General features: G+C 40.2%; 1 protein-coding gene across 1 annotated transcript in view; it reads right to left on the bottom strand.

Annotated features, from left to right (window-relative positions):
- LOC124551265 (pecanex-like protein 1) overlaps window positions 1-21,834 on the bottom strand; it is a 292,683-nt gene that overhangs the window by 206,442 nt on the left and 64,407 nt on the right. Inside the window, exons 7-8 of the mRNA XM_047126263.1 lie at window positions 14,819-15,165; window positions 5,664-5,988 (exon numbers count right to left, since the gene is read on the bottom strand). Coding sequence (XP_046982219.1) covers window positions 5,664-5,988; window positions 14,819-15,165 — 672 coding nt within the window. The remainder of the gene's footprint in view (window positions 1-5,663; window positions 5,989-14,818; window positions 15,166-21,834) is intronic.

Raw genomic sequence — 21,834 nt, 5'->3', positions numbered from 1 at the left:
GAATAGTTTCTGAGACGGAACACACGATTGGTAACATGTTGATAGGTCCAGTCATTTTCGAAGAGTGAATAATGGGATGGAATTATCAGCATTTTTTGGAAAAGTCATTTGTTAAACACCTTCAGGACATTCCTTTGGCCACATGGATTGAAATGTAATTCCAGCATGACAAAGCCCCTTCACATTTGACCAGAAATCTGAGCAAACATCTCAACCATATTTACCCTAATCGGTGGGCTTGCCACAGTAGTACAATTAACTGGCCACCAAGATTCCCAGGCCTTAAGCCATTAGATTTTGTTTAGGGGGTTGGATGAAGCCAGAAGGTGAATAACTGAGATTAACTGCTCGGTCGCATCACGAATGCAGCTGCCCTCATTAGGGAATGTGCATAAGCACTCATATAAGCAATAAAGTTCTTCCAAGTGAGCACAAATGCATTCAGTTAGGTGGTGGGATATTCGAATGTTTATTTTTAACTGTACAATAGCTGTAACGTGTCATGTACTGTAATAATGAGAGGTGAACGTGTTAAAAGCACATATTTTTCAATTAATACTTTGTAACATGCATGTTGTAATATCTACTAACTGTAGTACATGTGTAAAGCTGACAATGAGTTGAATAATACAGAAAATAAATAACAATGTACATGAAATGTGTTCTATCTCTGAAACCATTTTGAATAGGGCATATGTCCAAATGAAGTTTTTTGCTCCAAATGATCGTTCCTGCCATATCACTGAGTGCTGACTATTCCCCCATGGGACACCCTGTATATGACTACATAGTGAAAGCATTCATTTAAAGAGTGAGAACACCCGTTATTGAAATTCTGCAGGTATCTGCTGCAATATTATGATTATTTTAAGCACACTCGGAAAAAAAAAAAAATTAATTACTCCTAGGAGATGTCACACTAATACAGTGTAACACAGTCATTAACCTTTATAATAATATCAATACAGCAAGGAAGAAGAGTCCACAAGTTTCTGGAGGAAAGCCACATTCAGTTAAAACCACTTGTTCACGGCTGGACCCAGCAGAGGGTAAGGACCCCTGATTTCACCCGTTGCTCCAAATAGTCCTAGTCATTTCCCACGCGATTACGATCAGGTGACTTGGCAGGCCAATTGACGTGCAATAGACTGTTCATCCAACAGGGAACAGCTGCTGGCATCTTGGGAAGATGGGTGTGTCCACAGCATACACACCGTGCAGATGTAGAAATGAAGGGCAACACTTTGTCACCAAAAATGTTGAAATAAAAATCCTGGTTCATGTTCATAATAACCTTAGTGAATGGGCCCACTTGAAAATACAAAAAACACCCATAAAACATCACTGAACCACTGCTGGCCTGAAATACAACCTTCAAAGACTAAGTTACACAGCTCATTGGACCATAGCTGCACTTGCCACATTGTATTACTTGAAAGGGGCAACTGTCTACTTGCTAAACCACATTCCAGGCCTCCAATCAGGTACTGTCCAGTTTCTGTGTTGTTTGGCCCACTGGAGGCACACATGTTTACATGCCGCTGAGAGTAATGGCCTTTTGTGAAGCAACCCACTCCGTACGTCCATTGCATGCAGTTGCTTTCACAATGTTCACTCGGAAACTGGTTGAGAATGACCTGCATTCACTGACAGAAGACAGTTAGGATCTTCTTACAACCAGTGTTCTAATCCTATGTCACACGGCTGCCAGTAGGTCACTAATCCTTATAGATACATCAGATAGTCTATGTTGATACACCAAAAAATTAAGTAACTTCATCCAAGTGTGTACATCAGCTCATCCAAACACAATAACTCTTTTCAGACAATCTGTCACATCTCTAAGTCGAGCCAACTTACTGCACTGGCTCCGTACGACCGACTTGTACGTGGACAGCACTTCAGTGCTGTGACTAATGTCAGCAGTGCAGAGTTACATGATGATCTCATACCTGTTCTACAGTATCTACGGTGCTTCAAAGAGAACAGTGTACCCTTTTTATGGGGGCCACTTTGTCTGAAATGTAGTAGATAAAATTAATGTCCTTTGAAATATTTTTATCCCACTAGATTCACAGCGAGCATCCCACAATAATTCGTTAGCTGCAGTTCTCACTGACGCGATACAATACGCGACACAAAACACTGCAATAAACATTGCGTGACATGACAGTTATCTCTGTGACATTTGTGTTCCCACAGGAGGGATACAAGAAGTAACTGGACACAGAAGGCTGCAAGAGCCTCACATGTGGAACACTGCTGTCAGCCTTGTCATGGAAAACTTCCAAATATGTCATGTATTTACTCTAGACTGGAAAGAGGCACAGTCCTCCTCCTAGTATTAAAAACAATTTTGATATATTAGCTACATTTAGTACGCAACATTGTATAACCTAAAATGCACCAAACATAAACTAGCCAGCGACTACATTTTTTTACTGCAAACTTTTCAAAATATTTGCTGTGTTTTATTTAATAGCAAAAAGAAAACCAGCTGAGTTTCAAGCTGTGATCGAATGAGAAAAACTGCAAAGAAGGGAACAAGCACAAATCCCTAAACAGTGGTTTTCAATTATTTACATGAAAACTGAAAGTTTTACTACCAGCAGAGGTTGATGTAGAATTGCTTCATCTTGATAAAACAATTTGTTTTTTAGGCAACAGTTGCTTTTAGCAATCAGCATTCGGTATTGCCTGAGGTGACATGACTGAGAATTGTATCGGTATTTTATCACTGTCGTCTGAGTAAGAACCAGTCAAGTCACTTCAACTATGTTTCTATTCACTCTACCAATACAGGTTGCTTCTGTGTCATATTGTTGCATCGCATGTCGTATCATCTCAGTGGTAACTGCTCCTTACTGAGTTAGAGAGAGAGAGAGAGAGAGAGAGAGAGAGAGAGAGAGAGAGAGAGAGAGAGAGGAGGTACATAGGTGTGTGTTTGTGTGTTTGCGTGTTCGTGTGTGTGTGTGTGTGTGTGTGTGTGTGTGTGTGTGTGTGTGTTTGTTTTCTGGGCAAAGAGCATACCACAGTACAGTCTTATGCCATACGTAACCTCTGTCTCTGCAGAGCATAATATAACAACAATGGTCTGCAAATAGCAGAGGAAAAGTAGCAAAGAAAAGTACGTATTCCATGGAATTATCACAAAAGCAATACCTAACATTATGACAAGTAGCATGACTGCAGAGCCACAAAGCAATATGGTACATCAAAGATGACACTCTATAGTCATCCCAACTTGAAAGACCTTTAAAAATGATCAAAATGCTAAAGAAAAGGAAACATATAGAAACTAAAAACAGTTCAGAATCAGATAATAAGAGTGATTCCAGCAGAAAACACATAACTTCAGACATCAAAGACTTCATGGAAGACACTGAAGTGTAACTACATGAATTTATCCATCAGCTCGTAACTTTTTACTGCAAAGTGGCTGTTCATAATATTTTATCTACAATACTGAAGACATTGTTTGGCAGATACCAATAGAAAAAATACTATAACAGTGAAATCTGCAACAAAAACTGAAAATTCTTCTTCAGTGTACCCAAGGCCATAAGTCAATAAAATTTGTAATACTGGACAGGAAGTAGTGACACCGTGTTTACCTTATCTTGGTGAAAACTTGTTTCACATATCCAGATTTTGGAAGACATGGAGAAATTGTCTTCCCTCTATTATTCACTGCATGCAATATTGGGTGAACGTTTTATTCATGTCAGCGTGCAGCCAAATTCATTTCCACAAGGTTGGACAAGTACACCATGAGTAGCACTTTTCTGTTAATGAATCTGCCTCATACAACCTTTGTACCAAACTTTCATGACCAAGCAACTATTAACATTATCAGTAATTGTATAGGTAAAAAATCTACTCACTAAGTGGCAGCAGGAGAATGCTCATACGAAAGGTAGGATGCTCTTGCATCATTGACAGTACAGTAGCAGTTTGTGAAGAAGTGTGGCTTACAGAACACACAGCTTACTCCTTGCTGCCAAAAAGTGCATACCCTGTACATCACTGAACTTGAAATGGAGTAATGTGAGCATCAGTCATTGGTCTGCTGTCTCTCACAGTAAAATGAACTAGGACTTATGATTCTATAATCTGACTAAAATCTTGAAATTTAGTTGACAATTTTTTTTTCTGTTACACACATTTTAGGATAACACTTGCCCCATTTCATGTTAAGCAAGTTATTCAATGAACTGAAAACTTTTTACTCTATCATTTTTGACAAGGTGTTTACATTGAATGAAATAGTAATAACATTTGCAAAAATTATATTTTAGGAAACTGCCAATTTGCAATCCACATTATGTCAAGAATATATCTGTTATTACATTCCTTGTATTATTATCAAAAGACCTCTATTTACTCAAACTAAATAGAAGGATTTCTCGTAGTCACAGGAGAGCTTTCTAAATAATACACGAAACACCCCATGTTCATTTCTTTTTAAAGCAATCATATGTATCGAATTAATGAATCAACCATATTCTGTTTAATCCACTCCTTTTTTAATGGTGATGAACTACAATTCAAGACAGCATCTTTCCACATTCCATTTCACTAGAACTGTGCCAAAGGCTGTGAAGAAGTGAAATGAGGGCAGCTACAGCCAACTGTGCTGTGCCATGCCATACTCTGCCACACACAACAGCGGGCATATAAATGTGTAATCATCGCTGCAGCTTATTTTGAAACTGTTCCTTCTAGACAGCTGCCAGATCATGTAAAATAGGCTTTACAAAGACCAGTATACTATCTAATGTTCAATTTGGCTTTTTTCTTTTCTTTTTTCAAATTTCATCTCATTTACTGTGGAACCTAATTGACCATACCACATGCCACAAACCAATATGAAGCTCCTCTTACTACTAGATTTTACTATTATTACTATTTTACAGATACAACATTTACCCTACATGTAAATCTGCTTTCTAGTCCCGGTTATACGCCTACTGATGACTCAATTTGTCTGCTATTCAGTGAATTGTCACCTTTACTCCTAAATTGAATACTGTAATATCTGAGTGCTTATTCTGCAAGTGTTCTATTTTGTTTGTTCTTCAGCTCACTTCTAAACCACAATTAAATACCAACCAAAATATATACTTAAAAAAGAAACAGTGAAAGTTTAGTATAATAGGCATCAAAAGATTACTGTGATATGTAAAACTGGAAGTTCTCTTTGCCAAACAAAATCTCTCTACTCAGTTACCTAAACCAAAATTTGAAACATCGCAAAATTTTTGTTACCTCAAAAGCCTATTCCTCACACTCAAATTATCTCAAAAACAAACACACGAAACAAAATCAGCTCTTAATCAGGCCAGAAAAACACCTTTTAAACGTCTCTCATGCCTTAATGATGTCACATCTGAAAGTTATTTTACACTTACTGAGCATAGGGTGGTAGATAAATAACAAGCCAACTTCAATGTACAGGTAAGTGATACAATGAGGTGCAAAATAAAATAGTGAGTATTTCCATTCTAGTGAATACTGTACTGTCTACGGAGCTCAGGTAGTGAAAGTGGCATGGCATTTAAATATTTTAAGCTTTACAGCTCCCTAAGAGAAATGGTAGGCTAGAGTCACTACTGCTACAAAGCTTCAAAACATTCACCACTACACAAGACCAGTATACTCACTGACAATCAGTGCGAAGTTGGCACACTCGGTCCTCCGTCGAGCGACAGGTGACGGGCTGACGTAGCCGGGGCTGCCGTCAGCAGCAGCACTGTTATTGTCCCCCTCATCCCCACTGGCTTCGTCCGTGGCACACGATTCTCCCGGCAAGCCCTCATCTTCGTCATAATCGTCTTCGTCATCTCCTCCGTCCAGGAGCTCGTCGGCCGAAGAACAGGCTCCGAACCTTTTGCGGAACGTGCGCCCCGGTATTCGGTGGTTGCTGGACACGCCACTGTCTGCAGCACTGTTAGTACCTGCTGCCCGAGAACTATGGTCCGTCACACTCTGCAGGCAGATGGCAAGACAGTTTAATTTAATCAAAATACCTCTGCATATATTAGACATTTAAAGTCAGCACTATAAGAAAAGATCAACTCGACAACTTTTATTTATTTTTCATTCGTACGGTTCGAGGAAAACTGAAAAAGAAGAGAAACAAAGCATCTGATACGTGATGCTACAGGATGTCGAAAATTAGATAGACTTACTGTGTGGTTATAATTAAAGTGCAGCTACTTATAGTGGTCCAATGTGGGCTGTAATTATCGTACGGCAGCAAAATTTAGTAGGTATTCCAAAGTGTTAATGCAGAACTGACTTATGCTAGAAAATATTAGTTCCAATTTTGGCTGCCAAGTGCAAACCTGGGGCTGCGAATACAAGAAGGCAGATACATATGTTTCCATATGTAATAAACTAGAAATGGGACACGCGCAAAAAAAAAGTCAAAGAAGTGAGAAAGGCATAATGTTTATTTTATTATTAATAGCCACTTCCATAATACGTTCAATACGAGCATCGGAGACATCGATGAAATGCTGCATCTGTAAAAAACACACAATCAACTGTTCCTCACAGCAGTTCCAGTGGAATCTGAGCAATGTGTCCCTTTATACAGGCCTTCAGATCACATAGGGACCAAACGTGTCACTGGTAAATGAATGCTTTTAGATACCCCCAGAGCAAAAAGTTTCACGGGTTTCGATCAGGTGATCGCGCAGCCCACACATCTGGAAAACCTCTGGAGATAATACATTTGTGGGAGGTCGCATTAACCAGACCTTTCACTGGACGAGTGACACAGGGTGTTGCCCATCTTACACAAAAACAGTGGTCTCCACACAGTTGCACTCTTCCAAAGTAGGAACCACACGCCGCACAAGGATGTCTCGATAATGTGCATATGTCACAGTACACCTGACAGGCTCTCTGGACGTATTGTCTTCAAAGAAGAATGGACCGAGAATAAAGGTGCTTGTGAATCCACACCACACAGTCATATACAGTGAGAGCAACTGCAATTTGCACACAACATGTAGCTTAACAGTACCCCAAATTCAGCAATTCTGTGTATTCACTGCAGTGTGTACTGTAAAATGTGCCTCGTCACTCCACAGAATACTGTCCAGTCACATGCCATCAACTTCAATGTGTGTCAGCAACCAAAGAGCACATTCAGACTGTTGCTGGGGATCACGAGGTTTCAGTTGCCGCACCACCTGCATCTCGTACAGGTACCAGTGTAAAATAAGACTGCAAAACTTTCCACACTCCTGACCACGGGACGGACAATTCTCGCAACGCTGCACGTGCACTAGCACTAGCACTACCCGAGGCATGTGCTGCACGGTCAGTTACAGCAACAGCAGGAGAAGACCTCTTCCTCTTCCAGATTCCACATCGAGCTTACCTGCATTTTCGAATTTCGTTATCAACTTCTTTAAACCATTTAATGACACAGGGCTTCTCCTCAGACCTTTCAGTTGCCGATACTCTCTCAACGCGGCACTGTAATATCAGCCGTTCGCATAAAACAGTTTCACTAACAGCGCACATTCTTTCTTCTCTGTAGCCGTACTGTTCACTCACATTACGGTTTGTCAAATGAGAGTGAAGATTTCACAGTCATATAAAAAGCGTACAGTACCACATCTGCACCTGGTGGCCACAACTGGAAATAATTCTTCTCCAGCGTAAATTGGTTCCACATTAACCTAGTAGCACACCGACCGTATGATAATTACAGCCCACACTGGATCTGCACTTTAATTTTAACTACCCAGTATACGATAAGAAATTAGGAGGCTCTCCACAGAATCAGTGCAGGGAGGAATGTTGACGAGAAGAGCCGGGATGATAGGATACGTGAGAAGACTTTCGGGGTTCAAAAGGGAGCTGTACAGAGCAAAAGCTGTAGAGGAAGACAAGGGTGAGAACGTACCCGACTAGAAGTGGAGGAAGTTGGTTGCAAGAACTACCGTATTTACTCGAATCTAAGCCGCACTTTTTTTCCGGTTTTTGTAATCCAAAAAACCGCCTGCGGCTTAAAATCGAGCGCAAAGTAAGCGGAAGTTCTGAAAAACGTTGGTAGGTGCCGCCACAACTAAGTTCTGCCGTCGAATATATGTAGCGCTACACAGGCATGCTTTGCAGGCACAAAGATAACTACTGGCGCCAAAACCACTGCGTCAGTAAATAAATTAAAAAAAAAAAAAAAAAAAAAAAAAGGTGGAAGATGAGGTTTTTTCTCCACCTGAGTTTCGACCACTGCACTTTCATACATTATCCAACAAAGTAAATACAAATTCTGTATTGTTCATCTTCGAATGTACATCATTTCAATGTACTACGAAAATCCGACTGGCAAGACTGTTTGGGATGTTTGTCAATATGGCCAACTCTACGTTCTGAATTTTTCCCTACCTATGAGAAGAGATGGTTGCTAATGGGAACTTTTATGAATTGTGAGTCACATGCAGTATTATCTTCACCATAAGAATAATACGAATATAAACATTTTGCCATGTATTGTTTCATGTTTGCTGCTATCTCATTTAAATCCTGTCTGCCTAATAAACTCCGAAACTAGAGTGAGTCAACAGCTAACGCGGAAGAATATACATATCATGTCATGTTTATATTTGTATTATTCTTATGCCTAATAGTGGTACAGTAAGAAATGAAGCACGCCAATTGACTAGTTTTTTAAATCTAAGATGACTCTAATTTCTGTGCAGAATGTAATGTACTAAAGCAGCGTCTGCAAAGATTTTCAAACGGAGAAAAATTTTCGCTAAATTCTCGTTCAGAACATCTTCTATCATATACAGTCCATTATTTGGTCTTTGTTGATCATTATCGAAGAAAGCAGCAATGTAGGTCACAACAAATAGCAGTCTCTTGCCATTGTTTCGCTAATGAGACGATTCCTCTCTTTTGTTTTTTAATTGTAAGCGGCGGTAGCGTGCACAAAAGCAAGCCATGCCACGAGCGGTGACAGGTTGTAAACACACATTATCAGAATGCAACAAACAATGCATGACACAGTACAATAACGCATTTTCAGCTTAGAGTGACGTAAACACCTATAACAAAGAGAACGGCACTTATCAGATCAAAGAAAAAATAAGCAGTCAGTTCAACCCAGACGAAGCACGTGAAAAAGGAAGGCTACCCATATAAATACGGACGGAGCACCTGACGCATAGCAATGGCTACTTGATAAAGCTTAACTGCTAAGCTTACGACTCGAACCAAACTACTGTAGCTGTATCGTCATTCATTCGACCTAAATTGTGTCTCATATTACAATGGACCAACTTTGTTTCGATTTGAAGGTGCGGCCCAAAACTTTCCTCTCCCCTTGAATTTCGAGTCTCACATTTCAGGTGCGGCTTAGATTCGGGAAAATTTTTTTTCCTTGATTTCGAGTCTCATTTTACAGGTGCAGCTTAGATTCGAGTGCGGCTTAGATTCGAGTAAATACGGTACTCCAAAATGAAGAGGTTGGCTCAGGAGAGGGATTCATGGTGGGCTGCATCAAGACAGCACTTATGAGGTAAAAAGCACCAGTGCAGTTACGCAGAATGAAACACTAAAATCAATGGGGGTGGCAACTTTGTTTCATGAAAAGATTTACCTGATATTTCCAGGCTGAAATTCCAAATTTCCCTGAACCAATTTTTGTTGTAAGTGAAAGTAAATTTTACAATGCTAGTTTCCATTGCTCAGTTTCTTCTTTTCTCCATGCCACAGCAATTAGTCCAAGTTCAGCTACGATTTACTAGTTTATCAACAGTTCTTCAAGTTACGAGATCTTCCTGACCCCAGAAATTCAATTGTTATTGTCGTCCATTGCCATTATGTATTGTGCCATGCTGCATCACTGTATGACAATCTCTTCAAATACATGATAATCCTTGCAGGAAAACACTGCCGACTGTTATCCTTTTGGTAGGAATGACACGTTATACTTCAGACACTCCTCCAACTACGATCATTGTTCACTTGAAGCATCGCACTTCAAGAAAGTCAATCAGGTACTACTTTCCATTAAAATCAGTAGAAAAGAATAGAAGTCTGAGTATTTCAAGCTTACCAACTAAATATGCATGTCAAATATAGATCTGTATTTATTTTATTAATAAAATTTAAACAAAGAACACCATTTTTTGTGTGAATGATGAATTCACAGTTAAGTGACAAATACTCATGTGAACTTTATATTCCTGTCACACACTCAATCATGCAATGGGAAACAGACATGGAACCATGAAGCCAAGAGCACTAATGAAGATTCCCCAGCTCAGTAGGCACACAAGAGGTAACCACGATGGAGCAACAAACATTGTAACAACTGAAAGCCCTTTTGGACTCTTTCTTACATGATTCCACAAATGATTGTCTCCAAAGCAGAATCTCAAAGGGAATAATAAAAAAATTACTCTAAACATTTACTTCACACTTACAGAACCCAATGATTTTTCCAGTAAACTTAATATCCCACCTTTTTCTGACAAGTCGCCATGCTGAACAAAGGTGTTAAAAAAAAGAACTAGTTATATGCTTCACAGATCATTTTCACAGTACACATTATTATTTGGAATGCTGGACTCAAACAAAAGTGGTGCTAGTACATGACACTGAAAGCTTCACTTAGAGGAAATCAGTTCCAAGGTGTGAACTGTCACACACACACACACACACACACACACACACACACACACACACACAAAATCCTGTTTGTACATAGCAACAGTTTACATTTAGGGTTGGAAAGCAAATGTAGTAATGCAGAACATTGTTTTCAAATGCCCATTTACAAAGGAAGACCCAGGAGTGCTGCCCTACTTTAATACTCACACCACTGTAGGGATGATTGCCTGTAGCACTGAGAAACAGCTGAAATAGCTAGAACTGGACGAAGCTCCACAGCTTAATCAAATCGTTGCCACGTTCTCTACAGAATTTTGGACCAAGTTAGTGCCTCTTTCAATCATTATGTACTGTAGACCCTCTAACAAAAAACTGTGCGCAATAGCCGAAGAAACCACATGTTACACCCATCTACAAGAAATGTAGTGAAGGTGATCCACAAAAACACTGTCCAATATCTGTGATATCCATTTGCAGTAGAATCATAGGACATATTCTGAGTTCAAACATATTGAGGTATCTCAAACAGAATGACCTCCAAATACATTGATCACGTGAATCTCAGCTTGCGCTTTTCTCATGACTTCCTGAAAGCAATGGATCAGGTGGATGCAGTTTTTCTTCACTTTTAAAAAGTAATTGTCTCAGTAACACATATACACTTATTAACGAAAATACAATCACATGAGGTATGAGGTACCATGATTTCTTGGTAGGAAGGTTGCAGCACATTATCTTGGAGGGAGTGTCACTGACAAATGTAGAAGTAACTTCGTATGTGCCTCACAGAATTGTGTTGGGACACTTGCTGTTCATATTGTCAATTAAGAACCTGGCAGACAATATCAGTATAAGGTACCAATATAATAGAAGGAAACATTCCACGTGGGAAAAATTATATATAAAATCAAAGATGAGGTGACTTACCGAACGAAAGCGCTGGCAAGTCGATAGACACACAAACAAACACAAACATACACACAAAATTCAAGCTTTCGCAACAAACTGTTGCCTCATCAGGAAAGAGGGAAGGAGAGGGGAAGACGAAAGGAAGTGGGTTTTAAGGGAGAGGGTAAGGAGTCATTCCAATCCCGGGAGCGGAAAGACTTACCTTAGGGGGAAAAAAGGACAGGTATACACTCGCACACACGCACATATCCATCCACACATACAGACCACTGCAAATGGATATCACAGATATTGGTCTGTATGTGTGGATGGATATGTGCATGTGTGCGAGTGTATACCTGTCCTTTTTTCCCCCTAAGGTAAGTCTTTCCGCTCCCGGGATTGGAATGACTCCTTACCCTCTCCCTTAAAACCCACTTCCTTTCGTCTTCCCCTCTCCTTCCCTCTTTCCTGATGAGGCAACAGTTTGTTGCGAAAGCTTGAATTTTGTGTGTATGTTTGTGTTTGTTTGTGTGTCTATCGACTTGCCAGCGCTTTCGTTCGGTAAGTCACCTCATCTTTGATTTCAGTATAAGGTACGAAAGTCTTAACAACCAAACCGGTTGAAATTTGCATATGTCACTTTGGGATAACATAGTGAGACATCTAGGGATGAGAATGTAGTGTCATCACATCATCCCAAGAAGTTCAAAGCTGTGCCCTCAGCAGGCATGATGATGCTCACCACCTTTTTCAATATCCGAGGTCTGATACTCATTGAATTCATCAAACATGGAAAACCATTAACGTATACCATTTAGTGAGATACTCCATAGCCTATCCAAGTCTATGACGAGGAAACGGTCTCAGAAGCTCACGGAGGGAGTGATTCTGCTCCGCAATAACACTAAGCACATCCACACATCTCCAACGTTACACAAAAAATGTAATGGCTAAGTTCAAGTGCGAGCAGCTTGAGGACCAAGGACCCAGCACGTTTCATACAGTTCAGACATGTCGCCCTGCTACTTCCATTTGTATCCATTGGCTTGTGAAACAGTGGCATAGTTACGCTCAAGCCTATGGCGATTACTTTTGAATAAAGACTTCAATTATACCCATGGCGTTGTTTTGTGCCTTTTCTTTTGTAAACCTTTCACAGTAACCTCAGATCTTTTGCAGGTGATTCAATTGCCTGCGATGATGTTCTATCAAAAGAGAGAGTCACTAATATTAAGTCAGATTTTGGTAATATTTCAACTCTGCAGAGATTGGTAACCCGCTTTAAATTTTCTGGTAAGTATACCTGCTCACTGCCTAAGACAGAGAAACACAGTTTTTTATGACTACAATATCAACGAGTCACAACTGGCATCAGTCAATTCTTGGACCAGTCTAAAAAGGAGATTGCTTACAAACCACACCTGCAACCCATACTAACAAATTGCTCGTGTGAGAGAGATTCCTACCAAATATGGCTAACAGGAGATATGGAATTTGTCTGAACTATGGGAGAGAGTCACAGAGATCTAAAAATAGCACACAAATGAAGCACAAACTATTCCACAAAAGCTTACTTATAAACAAAGTTCCAAGAACGAACATTAAATGAGGAATCTAGAAATATACACACATTAAAAAAAGTTTTGAGTCATCTCGATTCCGAGACTTCCAGAACCTGTACAGAAAATTGGAAGAGAGATCAACATAAACATCATTTCCGCTCTTTTTATTGCTCATGAAAACGACACATTGCATGTTGTACCACCGTACAGCGAGACATTCAGAGGTGGTGGCCCATATTGCTGTACACACCGGTACCCCTAATACCCAGTAGAATGTCCTTGCTCTGATGCATGCCTGTATTCGTCATGGCATACTACCCACAAGTCCATCAGGACACTGTTGGTCCAGATTGTCCCACTCCTCAACGACGATTCGGCGTACATCCCTCAGAGTAGTTGGTGGGTCATGCCATCCATAAACAGCCCTTTTCAATCTACCCCAGGCTTGTTCGATAGGGTTCATGTCTGGAGATCATGCTGACCACTCTAGCCGAGCGATGTCGTTATCCTGAAGGAAATCATTCACAAGATGTGCATGATGAGGGCGTGAATTGTCATCCATGAAGACGAATGCGTCGCCAATATGCTGCCAATACAGTTGCACTATCGGTCGGAGGATGGCATTCACGCATCGTACAGCCGTTACGGCACCTTCCATGACTACCAGCACCGTACGTCGGCCCCATATAATGCCATCCCAGCAGGGAATCTCCACCTTCTTGCTCTTGCTGGACAGTGTGCCAAAGGCATTCAACCTGACCGGGTTGCCTCCAAACAAGTTTCCGACGATAGTCTGGTTGAAGGCATATGCGACACTCATCAGTGAAGAGAACGTGAAGCCAATCCTGAGTGGTCCATTTGGCATGTTGCTGGGTCCATCTGTACCACCCACACTACATGGCGTCTTGGTTGCAAAGATGGACCTCACCATGGATGTCGGGACTGAAGTTGCGCATCATGCAGCCTATTGCGCAAAGTTTGAGTTGTGACACGACGTCCTGTGGCTGCACGAAAAGCATTATTCTACAAGGTGGCATAGCTATCAGGATTCCTCCGAGCCATAATACATAGGTAGCGGTCATCCACTGTAGTGGTAGCTCTTGGGCAGGCTGAGTGAGGCACGTCATCGACAGTTCCTGCCTCTCTTTATCTCCTCCAAGTCCGAACAACATCGCTTTGGTTCACTCCAAGACACCTGGACATTTCCCTTGTTGAGAGTCCTTCCTGGCACAAGGTAACAATGCGGACGCGATCAAACTGTGGTATTGAGCGTCTAGGCACAGTTGAACTACACACAACATGAGCCACGTACCTCCTTCCTGGTGGAATGACTGGAACTGATTAGCTGTTCGACCCCCACCGTCTAATAGGTGCTGCTCATGTACGGTTGTTTACATCTTTGCGTGGGTTTAGTGACATCTCTGAACACTCAAAGGGACTGTGTCTGTGATACAATACCCACAGCCAACACCTATCTTCAGGAGTTCTGGGAATCGGGGTGATCCAAAACGTTTTTGATGTGTGTACTACGACCCCCTACATATCGTTCCCATAGGAGCTGTGAAGACAATATTAAGACTAATTACACTGTGCACAAAGGTATTGAAGCAACCATCCTTCCTGTAATTTACACGTAAATGGAATGGAAAGACTCTCTTATAAATGATGCGACATGAAGTACTGCCTATTGTGCAAGGATAGCTATAGATGCAGATGGAAATCCTTACACTGAAGCTCTCGTGGCGCACAAGCAGCGGAGACCGCGATCCTCCGGCCCCTCCATTCTCATCCGTGTCTGCACCGAGACTCGTCGCATGTTCATCCGACTGCTCAGCAATCGGGTAGACAATCTCACTGCCGAAGCTGGCGTAGCGGTGAGGGCCGCTCGACGATGACCCGGACGCCACACCCTCGGCCGACGGCATCGGAGGCGGGGATGCCCGTCCCCCGACTGCCCCGGAGCCTCCACTGCTGCCCCCGCTCTCTCCCTCCGGCACGGAGCTGTATCGCTCCAGCACACCCGAACGAATACGCCTCACCTGGCGTGCATTCTGCTGTTTCCAGTACACCAAGCCTGAAACCGATAACGTACTGCACTGTCATCGAATGAACAAACTATGATATTACCAATTATCAGACCTGTTTGGTGACTGGGGTCAGGACTTCATAGTATAGTACATAGAACTTAATATATTGTTCTGTATTGGTCTTAGCAGGACTAAACTGATAAATGCATGATTTCAAGAGTATCTCATGTACTAACTACACAATTATAATTATTATGATTGTTATTATTATTTTACCACCACCACCACCACCACCACCACCACCACTACATCCACCATGCACATCAATATTTTCACTATGCTACTCATTTCTAGAGTGCACAACATTGTACACAGATAAAGTTGGCAATGTGTGTAAACATTCCATAGCAGTCTAACGTCAACGACTTTCACAAACCGGAAAAGATGCGTTTAGTATATGCGATATGTTTACACTATACAGAAACTATCTAGTGGATAACATTGGAAGCTCTGTGAGGCTGTTCATAAGTGATGATGTTATCTACAAGAAGTTCACAATGCCAAAAAATGCTATCAAATTAAGGGAAGACCTGCAGAGGATCAACAATCAGTACAGGGATAGGCAGTTGACCCTGAACGTAAATCAATGTAACAAATCGCGCACAAATAGATGAAGGAATGCACTACTATTTGACTACACTATTGATGAAAAATCGATGGAAACAATAATGATAGTAAATTACCAAGAAGTAACTGTCCAAAAAGAGCTACAGGGGAATGACTATACACAATTAGTTTTAATGGGAGTATAAATGGCCATTTTGTCCAGAAACTTAATTTTTTTTTTTCTGCAGAAACATTATTTGGACTTTTCTGGTTAATTTGGTGTGTTTAACTAGAAGTATACTTAATTTAATTATTTGTGCAGAACAATTTTACGATTTCATAAACAATTGCTCAGTCAAAAATGAATATCTCAAAAACAGGAAGGTCTGGAACGCTGTGGCATGATTTACACGCTAGTGGAAACCTTGCTGCGTAAGTTGGCAGGACTGGCATAGCAGTTGTGACTCTTGTCTATGCTGTGCATGTGACATTCCCGGCATAATGGAGGAAATAGGAGCTGTTGAAGACACCGCAGTGTGACAGCATGACGATTAAGTGTTGCCTGCTAAGCAATACCAACAATCACCTATCCATATACTACAGTCAAGAAATAAGAAACAAAAAAAATATCCTATATGGTATGAAAGAGAGGGTGTAGACAACCTTTTCCATAAAATATCAACAGAAGACAACTCGATCCACAACTTTCATTCAGGTGACTGATATAAATATAAAAAAGCTGAATCGGCTGTAACTTCAGTTAAGTTTACCCACAGGAACCCTTACCTGAGTTTACTAGTTTCAGATTTGGTAAATCCATATCTACTGAAGAAATATCTGATAGGGAACACAAAATGCGAATTAGTCACTCAATAATGTAGTTTGGACATGAGTACCTAAAAATGTGTAGGGTTCCATATATTGAGTTCTGTTGTGTACGATAGTGTCATCAAATTTAATGATGGTAATACTGGTACACAAATTCTTGGAGGAGTTGGGGTGAAGACTGGTTGGAATATGTGAGCCATACGAAAGGAACCGGACAAGTAGCGAATCGACAAAGCTGAGCTAAAAGCCAAAAAAGGGCAAAAGAAGGAAAGATCTTTGAAGAGGCTGCATTCAGACAATGTAGAAGATAATGAAGCCTACAGTTCCACCATATTTTAACTGTTGTTTCTATTACAATGCAAGTTTCAATTTAAATTTATTTGTGATTGCGATTTCTGAAAAATAAATTTTCTCAGACAAACGACTTATTTACTCAGAAACTATAGAAGATACACTTTTTGATTTTTTCCAAATAATTTATAGTACCCACGTGATACTATACATGTAGAATATAATATAAATGGATGGATAAAAAAGTCTACTTACCAAGCAGCGGCAGCGGAAAACACACACACACACAAAGGATTTAACTTTTACAAGTTTTCAGAGTCAGTGGGTCCTCTTCCTGGCAGAAGAGTTGGAGGGGAAGGAAAAGGACTGGAGAGGTTTAGAGAAAGGGGTACAGCTGAGAAAAGTCCACCCTGACCCGGGGTTCTGGGCGACTTTTCTGAACTGTATCTCTTTCCCTTAAAATCTCCAGTCCTTTTCCTTCAACCCCCTTCCTTCCCCTTCAACTCTGCTGACACAAGAAGGAGCCACTGACTCCAAAAGCTTGTAAAAGTTAAATCCTTCGTGTGTGTGTGTGTGTGTGTGTGTGTGTGTGTGTGTGTGTGCGTGCGTGTGTGTGTGTGTGTGCGTGCGTGTGCGCCTGCTGCCACTTGGCGAGTAGATTTTTTTATCTATCTGTTTATATTATATCAATATAATAGAAGGAAACATTCCACGTGGGAAAAATTATATATAAAAACAAAGATGAGGTGACTTACCATACGAAAGCGCTGGCAGGTCGATAGACACACAAACAAACACAAACATACACACAAAATTCAAGCTTTCGCAACAAACTGTTGCCTCATCAGGAAAGAGGGAAGGAGAGGGGAAGACGAAAGGAAGTGGGTTTTAAGGGAGAGGGTAAGGAGTCATTCCAATCCCGGAAGCGGAAAGACTTACCTTAGGGGGAAAAAAGGACAGGTATACACTCGCACACACGCACATATCCATCCACACATACAGACACAAGCAGACATATTTCAAATATTTCTATTATTTCAAATATGTCTGCTTGTGTCTGTATGTGTGGATGGATATGTGCGTGTGTGCGAGTGTATACCTGTCCTTTTTTCCCCCTAAGGTAAGTCTTTCTGCTTCCGGGATTGGAATGGCTCCTTACCCTCTCCCTTAAAACCCACTTCCTTTCGTCTTCCCCTCTCCTTCCCTCTTTCCTGATGAGGCAACAGTTTGTTGTGAAAGCTTGAATTTTGTGTGTATGTTTGTGTTTGTTTGTGTGTCTATCGACCTGCCAGCGCTTTCGTTCGGTAAGTCACCTCATCTTTGTTTTTATGTTTATATTATATTATCAATAATTCATTATTTTAGTTGTTATATACGTGTAGAATGGTAGGCATCATCTGTATATTACCAATAATATGCACAAAAATTTAAGTAAAACATGTAACCAGAAAGATAAAACAGAAAAATTCTATTCTGACTCCTGGAATATGTACTTCAAACTAGCTAGGAGAATGAGTACATGAAGCATGTATAAATAACCTGCAAGAGTTTCACCACGTTGCATGAAGCAGTTCTTACGAAAACGAGTCACTATATTACCAAATTTAACATTAACGGGATAGGCCACTCATACTCCCTTAAGGGAAGTAGAAGCTACACTCCGATTTGTTAGCAGAATCCAAAGGATATATATCTCATCCACAAAAGGCATTAGTTGCATAACACATGTCTGACCAACCTTGACATACTGCTCGTCTTTCTGGCTCCATTGTCAGTTTGGATTAGTAAAGGACACAAATAAGAGGTGTGTATTTTACTACGGGTTTGTTTGGCAAACGTTAGAGAGATGCGCGACAAGCCCTAGTGACAGACACTACAAGAGAAGTGTTGTTCCCCAAGGAAAAATTTACTGTTCAATTTTTGAGAATGCACATTTGCACTAGTGTGTCACAAAATTACCACAAGAAAATCAGATGCCACAAGCAGATTTATTGGCAGCTGTTCTTGGCACACCATTTGTGAACGGAACAGGAAAAGGGGTACATGACTGTGGTAGCAGAAATACAGTCCACCATACACTGTAAGATGACTTGAGAACTGTCGGTGTAGATGTGAGTATAGCAGTGTTATGGAAGTAAGTAAGGTTTTGTGGTCCAACATACATTTATCCAAGCTCAGCCATAATACACATTACACTCTTAGAGTCATCAGTAACAGATAGTGCCATTTAACTAAGTGCTATTCCCATATGCACTCAGTCATAAGCTATGAAATCAAAGATTGAGAATCTAATACACAGAACGTGGACACAATTTTCAGACCACCTGTCCAATCAAGAATAGTCAGTGGCAGACTCGATGCTGCAGAAATGAAGTTCTCAGGCTCAGTGCTTCAACAAATACGAAAAGATAAGGTCTGGAATAAAAATATCTGCCAAGAAACATGGGATAAGCAACCATTACATGAAGGCATAAGAATATCCAGGTTGAAAGGGTTTGGATATGTGAATAGGATGGATAAACAAGAATGGAAAGAAAATGGCTCAAAAAGGAACTTTAAAGCATCAGATCTAGAAGCCATACCAGGAAACAGATCTGGAAGTCAAAGAAATGTACCTCAAGAGACAAACGTAGAAATCACTCTTACACCACACTCAGGTAACTGGAGATAGTTAGTTGATGATGATGACGATGATGATAAATTGCACATAAAAATAATAACCAGAAACAGCTAAAGGACTCACCTGAAAGTACTGTTTTATTTTTATTTCATTTTATTTGGCATTTGATAGGAGAAATACCACACATTCATACAAATTACAAATGCAATACTTTCCAAACAATTGTTAAAAAAATAACTGTCCTCTAAAAACAAGAATATCTTGACATTATTGATAAGGGCCGTATTGTAATTTGAGAAGATGTCAGGAATTTATATATAGTCTTTATACACAAGGTGTCTCAGATGGAATGTATACATTCAGGGATGTGATAGCATTGATCATTTGAAGCAAAAAAAGACTAGTAAATTTGGGCTCCAAAATGCATACCTGAATAGCTATGGCCACTTCTTAATCTTCCACACTGTGAAATAAATTTCTTCTACTGCAAGCTCTTTGCTTTCCATATTTGGAGAAGTGGTAGTATAGACCAAAACAAGAAAAAATATCCAGGGTATACTTTACAACCTTTGCTACTGTTAAATATCTCTACTATTGAATAATTTCTCATAGCTCTTAAGGTAGACATTTCATAAGGTGTGTTGACCCCACTGTTTTGCTTCAAATTACCATTCCCAAAATTTCTGTTTGGACTTTCAAATGATAATGAAGTACGGGAGTACAGGTGAGCACAAAATTGTTTTGCTCACACTTCATTAGAAGCCAGTTCCTCTGTGGCTCTTGATTAACAGTTGTGTGAGAACTATAACCTCTCTTCTGCTGTCTCCTAAGAGAACCAGCTCATCAGCATAAATCAATAATCTAATCATGTTTGTCAATTCTGTCCTTTGTTTATATGTCTAATGTGCTGGAATCATTTTTTCTGGTACTAGAACAAAAAGAACTGATTATAAAGTCTTCTCTTTGTTGGGACTAAAATGGGTGTTAAACCTTTAACTGCTCTAGACATGTTAACGAGCGTGCCTTTGTACCTGTCCTTGTGTGCTCTGAACATGTTTACGCGCTCCACCAGTCCTTCTACCTGGTACTGTGAACGTGTCTATGCCTATAAAGAAAATTTTAATGGTAATCCTATGACATTTTCTGTGCATATTTTAAGTATTTTTACATTTTTGTGAGATTCTGAATTCTCTCACAGTCCACCACAAACAGTATCCATTTACACTGTCTAAGGCTTGTTTAAAGTCAACAGTGCACACAGTTTGTAATCACATTCATATATTTCTTCTCATACAGAATTCTTAGTGTAAACATGTTGTCCACAGCACATCTGTTTCTTTGGCAGCCACTTGTGCATCAGCGTAGAGCTTCAGTATAGACTTTGTCTCTTGATTATTGTATATTAGTTAAAATTTTGCATTTTGAATGTACCAAAGAGACATCTACACTTGGTAAATATGATCAAATCTTTTTGTTTACAAATACCACATGTAATTTTTTTTATTCCAGAAAGCTTGTTCCACACACACATTACAACTGCTTTTATCTTCCACATTACGAGCTTTCTGCTACCATAAGAGTAACGAGGGGGTGTTTTTCATAAGCACCAAGTTAGCTGTGAAGTACAGTATCCATCTCCTGATGTGAAGGATATTGTAACAGTCATTTTAAACCTCACTAAGAATCAGAATAGTTTAGATCACTCTGTCTATAATCAAGCTGTAAATGGCCAGAATAATATTCATAAACAAAATTATGGAAAAAATTTCTGTGCCCTAAGGCTTATTTTCTACAGACTGAATATCAGCTTTTCGTTACCACCCACGTTCTGTTCAATTGTGACGAAACAGGTACATTATTGGCATATTCTTACTATTAATTCTTGCAGATGTCAAGAACCATCCTACATCGGGAGCCTACAAGCAGAAGTTGCTGCCAGTGAATTTTGGCATTTCTGTCAGGTGTATCATGCCTGTCAGCAAAAACAACACTCTTTGACAAACAGTGAACTCAGTGTTGCCTGTAGTGTGAAAATTTACTGCACATTTTTGTGTACAAGCACTGTATTTCAATTTGCACAATAAAGAAGATCATAAACATTCAATGGAACATTTATTGGAGGGGGGGAGGGGGGTGGGGGGGGGGGTATGAACGCAACAAAACCTACAAAGCTCTCCACAGGAAGTCGTCAACTGTATAAATACCAGACAACTTTTTCTTATTCAGTTTCTATGGAGAATATCTTTCAACAATGTCGGTGTATTGTGCCTTCTTGACGTTATTTACAGTACCGTGTGCACAAATTATTCCCTCCTCAGTGTGTTACTGATTTAGACTGCTGGAAAATGACATATTATATTTCATTTGCAAC

The sequence above is a fragment of the Schistocerca americana genome, chromosome 9, assembly GCF_021461395.2.
Source record: "Schistocerca americana isolate TAMUIC-IGC-003095 chromosome 9, iqSchAmer2.1, whole genome shotgun sequence".
In the NCBI taxonomy this organism is placed as follows: Eukaryota; Metazoa; Arthropoda; class Insecta; order Orthoptera; family Acrididae; genus Schistocerca; species Schistocerca americana.
The sequence above is the reverse complement of the archived record's forward strand: the minus strand, read 5'-3'. Positions and strand labels throughout refer to the sequence as shown.